The sequence below is a fragment of the Papaver somniferum genome, chromosome 8 (genome assembly GCF_003573695.1).
Source record: "Papaver somniferum cultivar HN1 chromosome 8, ASM357369v1, whole genome shotgun sequence".
NCBI lineage: Eukaryota > Viridiplantae > Streptophyta > Magnoliopsida > Ranunculales > Papaveraceae > Papaver > Papaver somniferum.
Genome location: NC_039365.1, coordinates 171681671 through 171699432, shown reverse-complemented (window position 1 = coordinate 171699432; position 17762 = coordinate 171681671). Strand labels below are relative to the sequence as shown.

The following is a 17762-nucleotide window of genomic DNA, read 5'->3' as shown; positions in this document are numbered from 1 at the left end:
GGACATTCATTTGGTTCTCCTGCTCTTGGTTTTTCTTCCGCACTGAATGAAATAGTTTTCTTTTTCCAATCCTTAAGTGGTGATACCTTCGCAAGGTTAAATATCTCTCTTCCATCACTATCTCTCGCATGCACCTGACTTAAGATGTTGTCATGAATGTCTTCTATATTCTTGAACGAATGTATAATCGAATTACAGTATAAGCTTTTCGCCTTCGCACCAACTTCAATTACATATGTATTCTTTCCTTTCTCTGCACCATATGCATTTCCTCCTGGTGGCGATGGTGGTGGTAAATTCTATGGCTGCTTTGCTAAGAAGTGGTCCAGTTTTCCTTGTTCAATCATTCGCAATATGATTTCCTCACATTCCTGCAATTATTCGTTGTGTGACCATGGAAGCGATGGTATACGCAGAATTCTTTGCTCCTTCTCCCAGGTGGTGGTTCATATCCTACATTACGTGGTTCAGGAATTTCTTCCATTAATATAACATCCTCCCAGATTTTGCCCACTGTAGTATTCAACTTTGGCAAGTTTATTTATTCCCAAACCACCTTTCCAGTTCCTTGTCTTTTATTATAATATGGTTGTTAGCACCCGTAACCTTCTGGTGGATTGTCCATTCTTTGATCTTCACTACCCATTGCTACCAGCTTTTGTTCCACCTCCTTAATATTCTTTCCTTGATTTCCTTGAGATGTACTCACAACCGCATTTGTCATTCTTGGGAGAAAACTTGGGTTCCCATTATTCACATGGGGTATCGCAACCGGGTAAGACTCCATATCTCTCTGCTTCTCCTCAAGTGCTATATATTCCTCTTGAAATTCGCGCAGCTCTGACATTGTTATGGTGTCTTTTATCCTGAAGATTTGGGTATATAATAAATCTGTAGGTAAAGAGCATTGTTAAAATCTAGTATAAGATTTCTTTCATCTACCCTTCTTGCCATTTCAGTACACATGGTTCTCCAACGTGTGGTTAGGTGACGCAAACTCTCATTGATCCTTCTGCGAAGTCCAAAGGCTGTCTCAATCCAGGGTCTTGACATATTATTACTGATATATTATCCCAAAAAGACGTTTTGTAAACGACGAAATGATCTTATGGTTCCTACTGGCATCCCTTCGAACCATTGCAAAGCTTCCCCTGTCAAGCTGGCAGGGAAATACTTACACAACACTGCATCATTCGCTTCCCATTGCAACAGAGATCGACTGCAAGCTTTTATGCGTTGTACTGCACATGTACTTCCATCAAATATACTTGTGAATACCGGTAAATTGCATTTAGGTGGTATTGTTGTGTTTTGAATTTTACTTGAAAAGGGTGTTTTTCCAGCTTCCTCTACTGCTTCTTCTAGCTGTCTCCTTCCACCATGTCTTCGCGCAGTCATCATTTCTCTTAGTTCTGTCATTTCTCTAAGAATTTCTTCACTCATAGTTTGATCTAAGTCCTGTCACATAGGTATTTTTAATCTCGCTTGCCTCAACCTATTCTCATGATTATTCTGTCACATGGCTTTTTGGATCTCTCTCTCTTCATCTTCTTCTCTTCTTCGCCTACGCCTTTGTCTTTCATCTCTCATGCGTTCACGAATATCATTATGTCTTCCATCCTCTTCTTCGCGTGCATATTGATCTCTCAATATTTCTCTGTCATGCAATAGAATTCTCCGTTGTTCTGGATCATTTTCTTCATCATTATCTGTCTCATAATGTGTGCGATGTCGTTCGCCTAGATTTTGACGTTTGTTATTCCTTTGGCCTTCTTGTTGGTGATGATGCTCACGCGGTTGTTCGTATCGATCATATTCTATGCGTCTCTCCTCGCGTTGATCTTGTAAGTTATCACCTACCTGTAAGTTCTCATCAATATTATCTAAAGGTTGTTCTCTCCTAGCACCTCCTTGGTTAGATTGACTTCGTTTTGATGAACTTCTGTTTGTCCTAGATCTTGATCGTGTAGTGCTTCTTGATCTATGTTCTTGTAGTTTAAGGTTCTCTTCTCTCAAATCTTCATTCTGACGTATCAAGTTCGCATGATTTTCCTCTTCTATTCGTCGTTGTGCAATCAATATTTGTCTAAGTTCTACAATTGTCATAGTTTCTTCGTTTCCTTCAATCCTTCCTGCCTCTCCAGTTCTTTGTTCATCTTCTTCGATAGAATTCGTTCGTGCCGTATGAATACTCACTCGATCATAATCAATATCATTATTTTGTTATTGTGTACGATGAGGTCTAATTGGAGATGCATTTCTTTGATTCTCTCTTTCTCCTATCTCTGGTTATTCAGGAATTTCACCCCTTCTTCTTTCAGCATTTCTTTTACCCCTTCTTTAAGAGATAAACTCGAAACACTACAGCTGACCAAAAATTCGTTTTTGTTTTTCACTCCACAATTAACATCCATGATTCACAAACCAACCAACCATTTTCAATTATTACAAATGATAATGTCTTAAGATTGTTGGATGCAATAATCAAAAACAAGGAAAAATCAAATAAGCAAAAGTTATTGATACTTAGCTCCTTTATAATGGAAGTGATCGATTTCATGAAACGGACGAGGTCCCCATATCTCCGCAACAGTAACAAGGAAAAACTTTGGAAAAACAGAGTGAGTCACGTGTTCAACACGTTGCCCTTAAGACATTAGCGCCCGGCTACACTCAAGAGTGATGCTATATCCCTCACAGGACGGATATCTTCAGGATAAAACACCCTACTACACCTACTACTAGCATATGTAGTAGATGCTCAACTTGAGCTTGGAAACTCCGAAAAAACCATAAAGGAAAATCTCGAACACTTGAGAAAACAATATAAAATGTTTTTTCCCTTAGGGGTCCCTCTAAATATAGAGCAACCCCTTTCCCATAGATTTTACAAAAGTAGTGAATTTGTTTATATAATTGACAAATACAACTTAAGAAGAAAAACTCCCCGATGTGGGACTAAAAGGTTTATATAGTTTCTTAAAACTACTAAAAATTGGAAACTCCACAATGTGGGACTAATAAGTTTCATACACAAAAGAAAACAATAAATAATAATTTTTATTAAAACTTTAAAAAATTATTTTTTATTAATCATTTTCCAACAATCCCCCACATGAATGAAAACTCAATAAAACATGAAAACACAGATAGATCTTGGTAAATCAACATCCCAATCTCACGATCCAATCAGACTGATCGTGCAAGTGTTGAAATCATACTAGTCATTTCTACGTCCTCTCTCTCAAACAAAAGTGTGTTGACCCCAGGGTCATACTTTGGATTGCACAAATCATAATAGTATTGAGAGCTTTCATCTTTATTTCTCACATGGTGAGACTATAGGTATCTTTCACTAAAGTGAAAAAGTATGAACTAGTGAACCCTTAGTGACCTTTAGGTAATACCAAAGTGAAAAAGCATGAACTAATAAGTTCCAGTAATACCAAAATGATCAAAACGAAAATCACATAAAAAATGCAGGAAATACCATTTTAGGCAGAGGTGTCCATGAGGTCTTGAACCTTTGCTTAGTGAGATATTACCGGAATTACTTGCTAGAGACAGTGAACTATGTCTTGAACTGCTAGCATTTGATGTAATTCGCGATAACAACCACGGGTGATATCTCCAAGGTTGCTGCCAAGCTCGTGTCGTTTTGTCCAATTTGGCCCTGGACATATCCTGTTTCTCAGAATGCTCTAGAGAATCAAAGCTCATATTCTTATAGGAAGCGACCCACTTCCTCATTAAGATAGGTGAGTTTCCATAAAGAGTGTTACTGCTACACCCCACTTCAATCTTAAATTGAAACTATAGAACTCATTAAGACTTCTTAAAAGTCATCCTTCACATGCAGTCACACTATCACGTCTACACCATAGGGAAGGGAGAGAGAATAAAATTCTCTGATAGTGTTTACCTTTACCCACCACAAATTAGTTGTCTCATTCGAAACCTTGATCTTGGGATCTCCAGTCAGCAAGGTTGAGTATCCTTCATGGCAAGTTTAATTTATGAGCTTAATCCCCTTCCCCCTCGATGCATTTCTAACTATCTCTTGGGATAAACCTTTCGTCAAAGGTTGCGCGATATTCTCCTTGGACTTTATCCAATCAATGAAAATAACGCCGATTGAGATTAGTTATTTTCAGCTTTAGCTACTATAGGTTGGCTAACACAATGTATAGATATAGCTGGCACAGGCCTATGCCAGAGAGGAATGTATTCTAAAAAGCATCTTAGGCACTCGGCCCCCTCTCGTGCTTTATCTAACTCAATACTCTCAGATTTCATAATGAATTGAGCAATATATGTTTGTTTGTAAATCTTCCAAAAACAAACCCTCATGCTAGAGTGAAACATATCCACTCGTAGACTTAGAATCCTCTAAGTCAACTATCCAGTTTACAACACAAAGTCCCTAAAGGACAGCAAGATACCTTTCATAAATCAAATAAAAGGTAATAGAGTGTTTTAGGTACCATAATACTCTACTCAGTGCATCTGAATGCTATTGCTCTGGACTACAATTATATCTACTTAACTTACTCACAATATAGGCAATGTCTGGACTCTTACAGTTCATTAAATTCATCAGACATCCTATAACTCTTGAGTATTCAAGTTAATATACTCCATTACCCTTTTTTCTTGAGTCTACAAGAATAATCGTACGGAGTACAAGCAGGCTTACAATCACATTGATTGTATCTCTTAAGTACAAATTCAACATAATGAGAATGACTAAGACTATATATGTTAGATTATTTTCTAATCCTCATCCCTAAGATTACATCAACATGGCCTAAGTCTTTCAAGTCAACGTTCTCATTCAGCGCATGTTTTTAGTGGAATTAATCACATCTATGTTTGTATCAAGTATAAGCATATCATCACCATACAAGCATACAATCACACAGGCATCCTTAACAAGTTACTTGTAAATATACTTGTCAGATTCATTAACTTAAATCCACTACACATTATCACATGATCAAATTTTCCATGTCACTGTTTACGTGCTTATTTTATAAACCATACAAAATTTTGTTCAACTTACAAACTTTGTCATCATAACCTTTCACTACAAAGTCCTCAGGTTGGTCTATGTAAATTTCTTTATCTAATTCACGATTTTAGAAAAGTTGTCTTAACATCCATCTGATGTATCTCTAATTTTTTTATGACAGCAATAACAATTAGCATCTCAACGGAAGTAAATCTCGTCACATGTGAATAAGAATCAAGGAAATATACACCTTCTTTTAGTTTATAGCCTTTAGCTACCAACTTAGCCTAATATTTTTCCACAGTTCCATATACCTAATGTTTCCTCTTAAAGACTCATTTACATCTCATGGTCTTACTCTCTGGAGGTAAACTAGAAACCTCCAAGTCAGGTTCCGACGGACTGAGTCCATTTCACTAAATGAAGCTTCTTACTAGAATAGTGTTTCAGTAGATATCAAGGCTTCTTTACAAGTCCAGGGCTTATACTAAGCTAGGCATGTTATGAAGTCGGCTTCATAAGAAGTCTCAAGTCTAATTGTTTTACTTCTCTTAGGCTCAACCTTAACTTCATCTTCCTTTAAGATAAGTTCTGACTATTTGAAAACAAATCTAGGGGATCAACAACACATCTCTAATGAGGTATATGTTTAAGAATAACATGTTCAAAGAACTCAGCATCCCTAGATTATGTAATAGTATTCATAACAAAGTCAGAAAAATCACACTAAAGTATGAAAAATCAGAACACACAACCAAAAATCTATATGTAGAAGTATACTCCGCATACCCTATATGAAGACACAATCAACATTTTTGGTTTCTATCTAGTTTTTTTAGGAAGAGGAATGACAATCTTAGTCAAACAACCCCACACTTTGACGCATTCATAAGAAGGTCATCTACCTTTCCATAAATCATATGGAGTTTCATCTGATCCTTAAGGGTACTATATTCAGGATATACTAATTAAGAGGACTGCCTCCCTCCACAAGGCCACAGGTAATCCTGAACTAATCAACATGGCAATTATCATCTTCTTAAGGATACAATTGTTATGTTCAAGGCTTCTAATTGGTTTTGAACTTCAAGTTTATACATCTTAAGTCTTCTAAGGCATCATCCTTATCCCTAAGAAAGTATACAAGATAGTACCTCGTACAATCATCCACGAAAGTTATAAACCATCTTTTACTATAGTGGTTTTGGGTTGAACTCATGTCAACTAGGCCTAACTGAATTAATTTTAAGGGCTTAGAATTACTCTGAACATTTGTGCTAAAATATTTTATAGCATATTCATTTCACTTTTGTGTTCAAGATCCAAACTAAATTTGGGTACGTAGCCTATGCTAGGCAGTTTATGCATTGACTTATAATTTTACAGTTCCAAGTCTACCATGCAAAACAATCAAAGACACACAAAAAAAACACAAGAATCAACTGTGTTCACTTCATCAGATTTTCCTTTAAACTTATATAGACCCTAAGTCCTATAATTGTTGCCTAAAAAAAAACAATTCCCTTAGTTATAAAAAGTTTTCCACATTTAATTAAGATCTTCAATCTTTTACCATCTTCAAGATAATAAGATACAAGATCTTTCATATGCTCGGAACATGAAAACTTCATTCAGTGTGAGAATATTACAGATATGAGCTTATGCTCGACCTTTCCCTTTTATGCAACCTCTGTCGCAGATGAGTTACTCATATAGAGTTTATCGACATCCCTTATCCTCTGATAAGAGGTGAACAGGTCTCTGTTTCAACAAACATACTTAGTGGTTCCAGAGTCCACCCACCAGTCTCTCACATTGGTTATTAAAATAACTTCTGACATCATGTCAATGAACTCGTTCTAATTTGTTTCAACTAAATTAGCATTAACTTTCCACTTATTAAGGTTTTATGTTATCTACACTTTACTGCCGTATGGCCAGGAATTTTACAAACATAACAATCACCCTTAATTAAAGTAATGCTGGATTCAGTTTTATGAAACATACCTTTCTTATGAAGACTACGCTTAGAGTTGTGTTTGATGTTCTCGCCTTTGTCATCTTTGGAAGACTTGTGTTCATCCACATGCGCCTGGTAGCCATGTTCCTTTTCAATTTCATATCACAAACTTCGTTTATACTCTGACCACGGACACGGTAATTTCCCAATCACCTAATACACCACATCTTACAAACCTTAGTTCAGATAAAATATGAGTTTTGAAGATAATATCTAGATTTATAAACTTCGTTTGAACCACCATATCAAAAAACTCATGGTTACCTCATAAAAACTACTTTAGTTAACAACAAAATTCTTCCCGTCAGAATTTTTCAGGAACGTTTCTCTGTTTTGTAAAATATCAAAAAAATATTTTACAACTCCAAAAATTCTGAAATTTTACGTGAGTAACTATCAGGATGTCTACTATGTTGTGTCAAAAGGGTTAATCGAAATTACTTCTAGGTTAAGAGATAAACTCGAAACTCTACAGCTGACCAAAAATTCGTTTTTGTTTTTCACTCCACAATTAACATCCATGATTCACAAACCAACCAACCATTTTCGATTATTACAAATGCTAATGTCTTAAGATTGTTGGATGCAATAATAAAAAAAAAAAGGAAAAATCAAATAAGAAAAAGTTATTGATACTTAGCCCCTTTATAATGGAAGTGATCGATTTGATGAAACGGACGAGCTCCCCATATCTCTGCAACAGCAACAAGGAAAACTTTGGAAAAACAGAGTGAGTCACGTGTTCAACACGTTGTCCTTAAGACATTAGCGCCCGGATACACTCAAGAGCGATGCTATAGCCCTCACAGGACGGATATCTCCAGGATAAAACACCCTACTACACCTACTACTAGCATATGTAATTGATGCTCAACTTGAGCTTGGAAACTCCGAAAAAACCATAAAAGAAAATCTCGAACACTTGAGAAAACAATATAAAATGTTTTTTCCTTTAGAGGTCCCTCTAAATATAGAGCAACCCCTTTCCCATAGATTTTACAAAAATAGTGAATTTGTTTATATAATTGACAAATACAACTTAAGAAGAAAAACTCCCCGATGTGGGACTAAAAGGTTTATATAGTTTCTCCCTGATTTGGAAGTCACCTTTTTCTTTCCTTGGGCAGTCTCTCCCAACAAGATTGATCCCTTTGGATCTTGGTCTGTAAAACTACTAAAAATTGGAAACTCCACAATGTGAGACTAATAAGTTTCATTCACAAAAGAAAACAATAAATTATAATTTTTATTTAAACTTTGAAAAATTATTTTTTATTAATCGTTTTCCAACAATATAATAATAGTCATAGCATTTGTTCAAATGTGAATTAGAGCTATTTGTGGGTGACTTATTTGTTAAGATCATGACGTCTTACTTTACAACCAACACATAAAGGTCCGTCTAAATTTCTAAGCAATAATCAAAAAGAAAAAATGACTTCATCAATTAATTAAGATAAGCTCAAGAATAATTTTAACTTTGAAACATGTAATTAATCTAATTGTGATTACTAATTTCTGGTTGATTGGAGTTACATCTTGCTTTTAGGATGGTGATTAAATGCAGACATCCATTCCTTACCTATAGCAACCAAATCACCATTTTCTTTCTTTTTAATCACTACCACCACAGAAGATAGATTCCCCTTGTGTCCTTTAGCCTCGATCTCTACCTCTTCCTAACCATTCATTTCAATGCAAATTCAGTTCCAAATATATTGGATTTGGAGCAAATCAATTCCAAGAGTATTGGAGGAGGACTGATACCTGAACTCTTGCTGTGGAGAAGTAAGAAACATTGGAATCAACAGAAACATGGCGTTTTCCAAAGGAAGTATGTTCAACAGTAGCACCAATAATATCAATAAGGGTTGCAATTGCTCCTACATGCCAATTCCCATCTTTATCCTACATATCAAAACCACATACATAATCAGATTCAACTTCAGCCAAGAATGAGTTCTCTTGAAACGTTTACTTACAGATAAGCTTTGGGGCACTATGAAATTGCAACGAATTAAGCCTCTCCAAACGCGAACAGAGTAGAGATCTTGAAGGGCTTGAGTTTCGATCTCCCTAGCTTCTTGACCCTTAGCTAGACTTTCTAACCAGTCCTTGGCAGTCTGGATCGGTATTGTATTAGCATCGTCGTCGTTTTCCATAGTTCCTGCCTAATCTCTCCACAGAAGTTCCTAAACAGTCCCCGAGTGGGAATAGACTTTATGCAAAATTGACTTGCATTTCAAAACCAGACCCACAAGGCTAAGTCATTGAAAATGTTTTTTAATAATTCAATACAGAGTGCGAATTTGTGCATCCCTTATAAACGAGGGTGCACATTTCGACCTCTTTTATTGGCCAACTCTGTTTAGCTGGTTTTGTCAACGGAAGAATCAACTACTCTGTTCTTTAATTTTTATGCTGATTTTTTGTCATTGTTATCAGAATCAAACACTTATTTATCATACTCCAAAGAGGAAAAAGAAATATCAAGAACAGGTTTAACTTGGAAACATGTAATCAAATTGTAATTAATAGTTGATGGATTACAATTACATCTTACTTTTAGGATGGTTGCTAAAAGCAGACATCCATTCTTTACCTATAGCAACCAAATCACCGTTTTCTTTCTTTTTAATCACCACCATCACCGAAGAAAGATTCCCCTTATGTCCCAATACTTTTGCCTCAATCTCCATTTCTTCCTATCCATCCATTTCAACTCAAATTCAGTTCCAAGAATATTGGAGCAAACCAGTTCCAAGAATATTGGAGCAAACTTATACATACCTGAACTCTTGCTGTGGAGAAGTAAGAAATATTGAAATCAACAGAAACGTAGTGTTTTCCGAAGGAAGTATATGCAACAGTAGCCCCAATAACGTCGATTTGTGTTGCAATTGCTCCTACATGCCATCTCCCATCTCCATCCTACATATATAATCAAAATCACAACCATAATCAGATCCAATTTACCAAGAATGAGTTCTAACTCCATGAAAGTGAAACATTTACTTACAGATAAGCTTTGGGGCACTATGAAATTGCAGTGAATTAAGTTTCTCCGGACGCGAATAGAGTAGAGATTTTGAAGGGGTTTAGTTTCTATCTCAGTAGATTCTTGACCCTTAGCTAGACTTTCTAACCAGTTCTTGGCAGACTGGATCCGTATTGTAATAGCATCATCGTCGTTTTCCATAATTCCTCCTAATGTCTAATGAAGTTCTTAATCAGTCCCCCTCTGAAAATAGTATGTACACCCAAATGATGATTTGATTTTCTCGACCATTGGAAAAAAGAAAGTATCCTATAACTCGCAACCTAGGGTCCTATAGTGAATTCACATGTGTAATGAGTGCTAATAATACAAAACATTTAAAAAGTGTTTTATCTCTTGATGACCTCCATCGGCCAGAATATGTTCCAACTGCTTTTTCCGTAGATAAAAAGCTAATACACTCACATGCTGGTATATGCTAAAGTCCCGGTCAAACCGTACAATAAACACAAAATTGGTTAAAAAGATCAAAATCAACAATTTCTTGATGTAAACAGTTTCATCCTACCCATTTTCAAATACTTTTTCTTATTTTCAATTTACATCAGGATGCATCCAGTTTCATCCTTGCTCATTTTTAAATTTAAGCCAGGATGAATCCAGTTTCATTTTTGTTATTTTTTTGGTCTCCATTTCACCCATACTAATCTTTACTCGTCCATTTGAACCATGTTTTAAAAATATTTGGACAAATGACCCATTTTCCGTACAATAAATAATAGTACGTCCTCGGTTTTAAAAAACTAGATTGGTTTCATGTATAATCGATATGTCCATAAAACCCCATATTTGTTTGAAACTCATATATATTTTGATCGGTAAAGAATTTGATGAGGCAAGTTTCGAACTTAAGTCTCTGGTATCATCACCCAATGACTTTACCATTGTATTTACAGTGACACCGGCAATTTGATGCTGGCGAGTTTCAAACTTAAAATATAATTTTTTTTTGAAATGATGGAAGAGGTGGGTTTCAGGTATGTAGACTAACAACCCCTCTTCTTTATTTCCTATAAATTTCTTTACAACGCAAATCAGCGAACACGTAAAAGCAACCCTGCAGTTTGTGAAGGGGGAGAGCCCCCTGTAGCGCTGCAGTTGGCAGGATTGTGAAGGGAAAACACCCCGTAACTTCTGCAACCGGGACATGGTGTAAGTATATCCGCATTAATGATCGAGAATTTGTAATCCCATTAACACGGTGATTACTGTCCATCCGGTCCAAAATAAAACAAAACAATCGCGACGCGGGTAGCGTCAAGTATTTTGCTTGCCGTAGTGCAAGTTGTGCAAGACTTGGACAGGCCGGCGTAAAACCTATGTCCGACTCTTAGAAGATATTCTCTAGCCGACCGGGTGTTTGCTACTGGAAAAGGTTTTGGATTTGGGAGTATGCTATAAAAGTGGCATACGGAGGATTCAGTCCTAGAACTTTCTTGCAAGAGAGCCGTGATTTCTACTTCCAAAAATAGAAGGAACAAAATAGAATAACTATGCGTCAAAAATAGAATAAAATACATGATTCGCTTTTTTGTAATCCAATACGCAATGCATCTTCTTCTCAATCGGAAATTCACTCCTTCCCATCGGCTTTTTTCTTTTGCAACTCTTTTCTACTATTCTAAGATAGGATAAATATTCCAAACCCTTCTTGAGTCACGTAATTTTTACTGATTTTTTTCTACCTTGACCAAAAATCAATATTTTATCAGGAAAAAATGTTCGGGAAAACAAAACGAGGGACACTTCCCTAGACCTACCTCAATCCACCAAAGAATACAGTTTGGATGATATTATGAATACGGCAATCCCAGAGTTTTATCCTCCCCAAAATTGGGTGGGTAAATGGGCGGAGCCAAGGGTTAACTAATCCTGGCTCTAGCCCCCTAAAATCTACAAAATCACTAAATGTCCCTTATATTTATTTGTCATTTCTTGTTTAGCCTACCAAAAAAAATGGATTTAGTCCACCAAAGTCCAAATATTTATATAAACTTTTTTTTGGCACCCCTTAAAAAAAAAATCTGGCTCCGCCACTGGGTGGGTAACAATTGTGTGTAACTAACTGATTCCGACAATCAAACACAAAGTCTTATTATTTTACTGACGTCACTTTTACTTTGTAAATCATAGGAGACACAAAAGCATGTCGTTGGTAGTTTAGTTGAATGTTAATGGCCTACTTTCAACGCTTTTCGTCTTGCAGGTTTCGATATATTATGTTTCTAAATATTTTTGACCTTAGTTTCGAGAACCATCAAGTGGTCTGATGGTTCTCATGCCCCCTCCCACTATAGAGATAGAGGTTCGAACCCCGTAATTGCTAGAATCTACTTCAACGAAAGGAGTTTCGAAGTAGTCTAGGGACCACCAGTCTAGGGAATCAAGAAAAAAAAGAAGAAAAAAAACCCTTAGTTTTTCTTTGTATGTATTAATTCACAAGATGTCCAAAAAGATAATGATGTTGTTGCTACAAGAAACACATCACTAATTTTTATGTTGATTACAAGAATATCATAGGGTGCTTCAAAAAAAATATCATAGGCTGCGGGATGTGCATCTCCATATGACCAAGAAGATTGGTTGTTGTTGAAAAAGAGGGGGTACCAAGTACACCACCAAATTTTAATTCGGAGACTTGTATGGAGAAACTTGTCAAAATCAGTAGCACAGATCAACAATAAAGATCTGATACATGATATGAAGACAAGTTTAACTTGGGTGATCTCAAAAATCAATATCCAAGTAGTAACCTAGTATGTATCCGAACTATTACAGAGCCACTAGTGGAAAATGCAAAAAACCAGAAAAAGCCTTATATCCCCTAAACACGACTGCTTTAGGGAGCCCCAAATCTGTAGTCTTATTTCCAAAAGCGACTATGCCTGAGTTTCTTTTAATTTTTAAAGTTACGACTATCTTTGGCAGCTTAGCAGTTGGCACCAACATCCACAGACTTTTCTTTAGTTTTGTATTAACTATTAAAAACTAAAGAAAAGCTGATTCGTCCGAATCCTAGTCTAACTGGTAACTCTGACTAAACCCTATTTCAGAAAATCTGATTCATATGAATCATCTGACTTATTTCTGAGTGAACCTAAGATTAAAAACTCATTAAATTGAAATTAGAATCTCATTTGCATAAACTGATCAAAACATTCACCATTCAATTCAAATTTGAAACTTGTTACACACTATTAATTGAATTCACATGTGAATTGAGTTGCCACTCAGGCCAAAACCGCAAAAAAAAAACTTTACACAACTACTGAATTCAAACCATTTTAAGTTCTTCAAGATGTCTTCTTACAATTGGTTGAAGCCAACATACAAACAATAAAATAAAATAAAACCAATCCATCTCTTGTTCATCAAAACATGTATCCGCCCTATCCAGATTAACAATCTTCCAAACTAATCTGCAACAACTCCAAAGACAAAAAAAAAATATCAGAGTAAGCAACCCAAGGACATAAGTAATAAAAACAAGAACTGAAAAGAGAGCAAAAAGTTTCAAGTGATTCAGCCTTCATATGGGTATGTATAAGCCTGACGACAAAAAGGTTTACTGGAAATACGCATTCAGACACCAAACAACTTGCTCAGACAGCAAAATTTGAAGAAGAGAAAGGCGAAAACCATAAAATTAGACACAAAAGTTTGATTCAGAATAGTTACATGGGCAAAACTAGAAGAAATTTTTATGAGTGTGAAAAGAATAATTGGCGAGGGAGAAGCTGGTGATAATAGTACAACAATGGTAGTGCAATAAAAAATTCAAGTAGCTGCTGCAAGCAACGATCAGAGAATAATGCAGTTTTAATCAGCTAATGGTGGTGCTTGTTAACTTGTAAAGAAGATATATACCTGAATGACGGTCTTGGATCCTTGGTTTAAGCTTGTTTTTGATACATGAAGAGGTGACCATGCATTCAGCTAGATCACCATGTACATAGAGAAAATAAAAAGAAGCAAAATTCAGGTATTCAGACAAGCATTATTACCTGATCCCTATCCCAATACTCATTGTCAGCTACAGTTGTTGAAAATTAGTGGAGCTTGATTCACAGATGCGGTAAACACATATGGAGCTTCATAAGCATTCACATTTAGGCCTGATCGTTTGGGAGATTCTAAAACAAGATGCCAATGCTTCCTAGTTTCATCAGCGCAATAAACAATTTGGCTAGCTTCTCATAAACCTTCCGAAGTTGACGAACCTATCTCTGCATCCATATATGATCCATTTGTTTTTTCTTCAGCTCGAACCCAATCACAGCAAAACAAGACTACATACAAAAAACAATTACCTTAGGTAGTAAATTGGAAATTTTCCACTGAATTTCTAGAGGAACCCAAATAATACAAAAGATAAAGCGTACGATAAACCTACCATTCTACCATGAACCACACCATCTCTTTTGTTGCAAGTTATTTAGGTGTCTCGTGTTTATTCAGCGTTTCCTGGACAATTGCTTGGACCTTACAAAAACCAAAAAATACGGCATCAGATACTATCTGAAGCTTATAAGGACACTTCAGTCAAACACATTACAAAAAAGAAGAAGCAGAATATACCTATTTTAATTCCATAACAAAAAATCTTACAAGTATTCTGGCATTTATGCAGTTACTTGCATATTTTATATGGGAAGGACAGATCTGGTCCGTATTTGGGTAAGCAAAGATATGAGATCTTATAGAAATGATTATAATCTTAGGAGAACCAATTCTTGAATCATGCTTTGAAATTTCAAGATCATTCAACATATAAACTCCTGACATAATCCATCTCTTAAAACCCATTGAAGACTCATTACCGTTACTGCCAACTACGGGTCTCCGAACGTTAATCCATATTCATTCCACTAACATTCTATTTCTTTGATTTAATAAGCAGGACTTAATAATTATTTTTAAGGAGTTCAAATTAACATAACAAGTTGGAGAAAATCTGAAGTAGTACTAATCAACCCCACTATGGATATCACACCACCAAGGTTGTATGCACTAATGCATTTCAATTTTGTGCAAGGAAAATTGGCATATAGCTTCCTTTTTAAGCAAGAAAACAAATATGGCTACTGGAATTCAATTCGGCAAAGGATTTTCATTAACACATTGTGGTCGGAAAGGAAAACAGTATACTTGGAAAATGTATGAGAATAAAGCCTTACACACAATGTGATATCCAAATGATGAACTGATGTAATCTAAAGACACTCCTAAAAAACATGTGACCAACCTTATTTTACACAAAATATCTTTTATCTACGTGTATTAACTATTCCGCGCACATTATGCTATTTTTCTGGTCAAAGGAAACAATCTAAATTGCTAGCAAATGCTAAGAATTAGCTACATTATCACATGGGAACATGGTTTTTACTTGGACCACTTTTTACTTGGACCACAAAATATATATCAAACTATTCAAGAGGAAACTACACTTAAACAACATGATAGCAACAACTATTTTCTAAGACAAGAGTCAAATATGCCTTTCTACACCTTTTATCTTCTTTCAGGATTTCTATCGAGCACCTCGCGAGCATAAAACTTGTGGTGGTAAACCAGGGCGGCAATAACTGAAAATCAAAAACCAATAAAAAAATTATATTTTTGCAAACAATGATGGTACCATTTACATTTATTTAAAAAAAAAGAGATAGTACCATCCACATGATAAACTAAAAATTAAACTTACAAGTACAGAAAGAAGAACCTAACCTCATCGTCTTCGACATACTCCCCATTCTCCGTATCCATGTGCCCTTAGGCTTGTGAACACCATCCTTTGTCTGCATAAATAGTAGAAGGTTAGCCAGACACCATACATATCAGTGATGTAAGAACTTTAAGAGCGCGCAATGTCAAACAACACAAAATAAGATACTTTCAGAATATCTTATGTTCAAACAGGCTTTGATGTACAAGAGTCTACAATATTTATTCATGCCCATGACCACCACCTCTACCTCGACCAGCAGCCTCTCCTAGTCCATCACCGTCTGCAGCACCAACACCACCACCTCCTAATCCTCCACAGACACCAAAAATACTCTCTTATAACATGATCCTCCTCCTTCAAACCTACCCACCAACACCAAATTCTCCACAATGTCCTAATATAATACCAAAGAGATCAATACATTTGAGATCAATGAAAACATTATGTTCAATCAGAATTTTCACGAAACCCGACAACCAAGTTAGAACAAAACCTTTACCAGAACTGAGAGTGAAGGACATACAAATTAAGTAATACCACTCATCCCCAATAGATCTTCCTCAGACAATGAAGTTGCCGTTTCATCCCTTGTTAATATATCAATTGTAATAGCCAGCACCCCATTCCAAACCCCTGAAAATCAAACCAAGATTCTTCAATTCAAATGAACAAACAAAGTAGGAATCTGAAACCCTAAGTTTACTTGTTGATGCTCAAGAAATTGAAATAACAAATCCATCAAAACAAAATTAAATTTGGCAAACACTATCATTGAATCGGGAAAAAAACAAATCTGACCCAGTTCTGCCCAGCATACAATTTCTCGAGCGGCTTCGTGTCCCTTCTCTACCTAGATATATTCCACATGTTCATACCGATATGCTTCAGCGGAAAAATTAACAAATCAATGAAGTATAAAGCAAAATTATAAGAAAACTGAGAATAAAAAAATTAGGGATTTCATTTTGTGTTTCTTACTCTGCAATTAGATGTTTGTAGATGTAATACTGAGAATTACCCATCACATAAAGAAATCCAATACCAGTTAAGGTTTTCAATTTGTGTTCTTTTGTAACTTTTTTAAATGGTTCACAAACAACACCAGTTACTAATCAACTTTGAATAGATCTGGTGAATTGAACAAAAAATTGGGAATGTTTGGGTTTTTAGAGAGATAGTAAAGATTTTATTTAATGATGATGAAAATAGTTCAGAAGATAAGGTTTTTCGTTTTGAAAGTGAGAAAAAAACTGTTGTAGTAGATGAAGAAAAGGGTTTGGGTATAGGATCGAGACATTCCCTGGTTGATTTTTCTATTTCGCCATTATTATCGGAGAGGGTTTCAGTTTCTAGTTTAGCGGAGGAGATCAAGATTCAAGATGGAGAAAGAGTTGCAGGTAAGAAAAGAAAAGGATTCTCTATGAGATGAGTTTAGGATAAGTCAGAAAGAAGTGATGGGAGAGGCACGTTTGTTTCTAGAAGTTATTATGGAACCTAGTTTCCATCAGAAACTGAATTCAAGTGGGACCACACAAACAAGTTCCTCACGCACATTTAATAAAAATCCACGTGTTCTTAGGCAGTTTTAATAGAAATCCAAGTGGAAGCTTTTGATAGATACATTTTTGTGTCCGATTAGTCTCGATTCTATATATTGTTAGGCTCATTTTTGTATTTATTATGGTGTTTTATTCATTTGTAGGTATTTTTGGCCAATAAACATTTTTGGAAAAAATTGGCTCGAAAAGTTGTCGGAAAGCACCCGAAGGACATTTGCTATTCGGACTCTCACTTTGGATAAGGGGTAACCTAATTACTAAGGGGCATCCCATTTCCAGGAAGTTGCTAATCGCACCCCTACCCTGGATAAGGGGCAACCATCTTCAACATTTCAAAAACCAGGTTTTGGCGGGAAAATAGGTGCAGTGAAGAACAGATTTTG

The 17762-nt window shown here is 35.9% G+C and overlaps 2 protein-coding genes and 1 long non-coding RNA gene across 12 annotated transcripts; all 3 read right to left on the bottom strand.

The window, feature by feature from the left end:
- Positions 1-1515: 1515 nt before the first annotated feature.
- Positions 1516-2106, bottom strand: LOC113306461 (trichohyalin-like). Its single transcript, XM_026555394.1, has one exon. It carries the CDS (start codon positions 2104-2106, stop codon positions 1516-1518), a length of 591 nt encoding a protein of 196 aa, XP_026411179.1.
- A 6307-nt stretch (positions 2107-8413) lies between these two features.
- LOC113306715 lies at positions 8414-10357 on the bottom strand. 3 transcript variants are annotated; one of them, XM_026555627.1, is made up of 5 exons: positions 10051-10357; positions 9822-9962; positions 9014-9736; positions 8799-8939; positions 8414-8710 (listed from the first exon to the last, which is right to left on the bottom strand). In XM_026555627.1, exons 3-5 carry the CDS (start codon positions 9191-9193, stop codon positions 8564-8566), a joined length of 468 nt encoding a protein of 155 aa, XP_026411412.1. In that variant the 5' UTR covers positions 9194-9736; positions 9822-9962; positions 10051-10357; the 3' UTR covers positions 8414-8563. The 3 variants fall into 3 exon arrangements, with proteins under 3 accessions (XP_026411412.1, XP_026411413.1, XP_026411411.1); XM_026555628.1 differs by having other exon boundaries at positions 9014-9732; XM_026555626.1 differs by lacking the exons at positions 8414-8710; positions 8799-8939 and having other exon boundaries at positions 9535-9736; positions 10051-10353.
- A 2879-nt stretch (positions 10358-13236) lies between these two features.
- Positions 13237-17285, bottom strand: LOC113303978. Of its 8 annotated transcripts, none has more exons than XR_003337949.1 (9): positions 16799-17285; positions 16619-16702; positions 16320-16453; positions 15986-16214; positions 15820-15890; positions 15601-15677; positions 14483-14571; positions 13957-14378; positions 13237-13508 (listed from the first exon to the last, which is right to left on the bottom strand). It is a non-coding gene; the product is annotated as an uncharacterized LOC113303978 (long non-coding RNA). The 8 variants fall into 8 exon arrangements; XR_003337950.1 differs by having other exon boundaries at positions 16068-16214; XR_003337947.1 differs by having other exon boundaries at positions 15820-16214; positions 16314-16453.
- Positions 17286-17762: the final 477 nt, after the last annotated feature.

Coding starts and splice junctions, on each gene's coding strand:
- LOC113306715 (XM_026555626.1), bottom strand. CDS start 10,230: ATGGAAAACGACGATGATGCTATTACAATACGGATCCAGTCTGCCAAG. Junction 9,963..10,050: donor TAGTGCCCCAAAGCTTATCT/GTAAGTAAATGT, acceptor TTATATATGTAG/GATGGAGATGGGAGATGGCA. Junction 9,737..9,821: donor TCTCCACAGCAAGAGTTCAG/GTATGTATAAGT, acceptor ATGGATGGATAG/GAAGAAATGGAGATTGAGGC.
- LOC113306461 (XM_026555394.1), bottom strand. CDS start 2,106: ATGACAATTGTAGAACTTAGACAAATATTGATTGCACAACGACGAATA.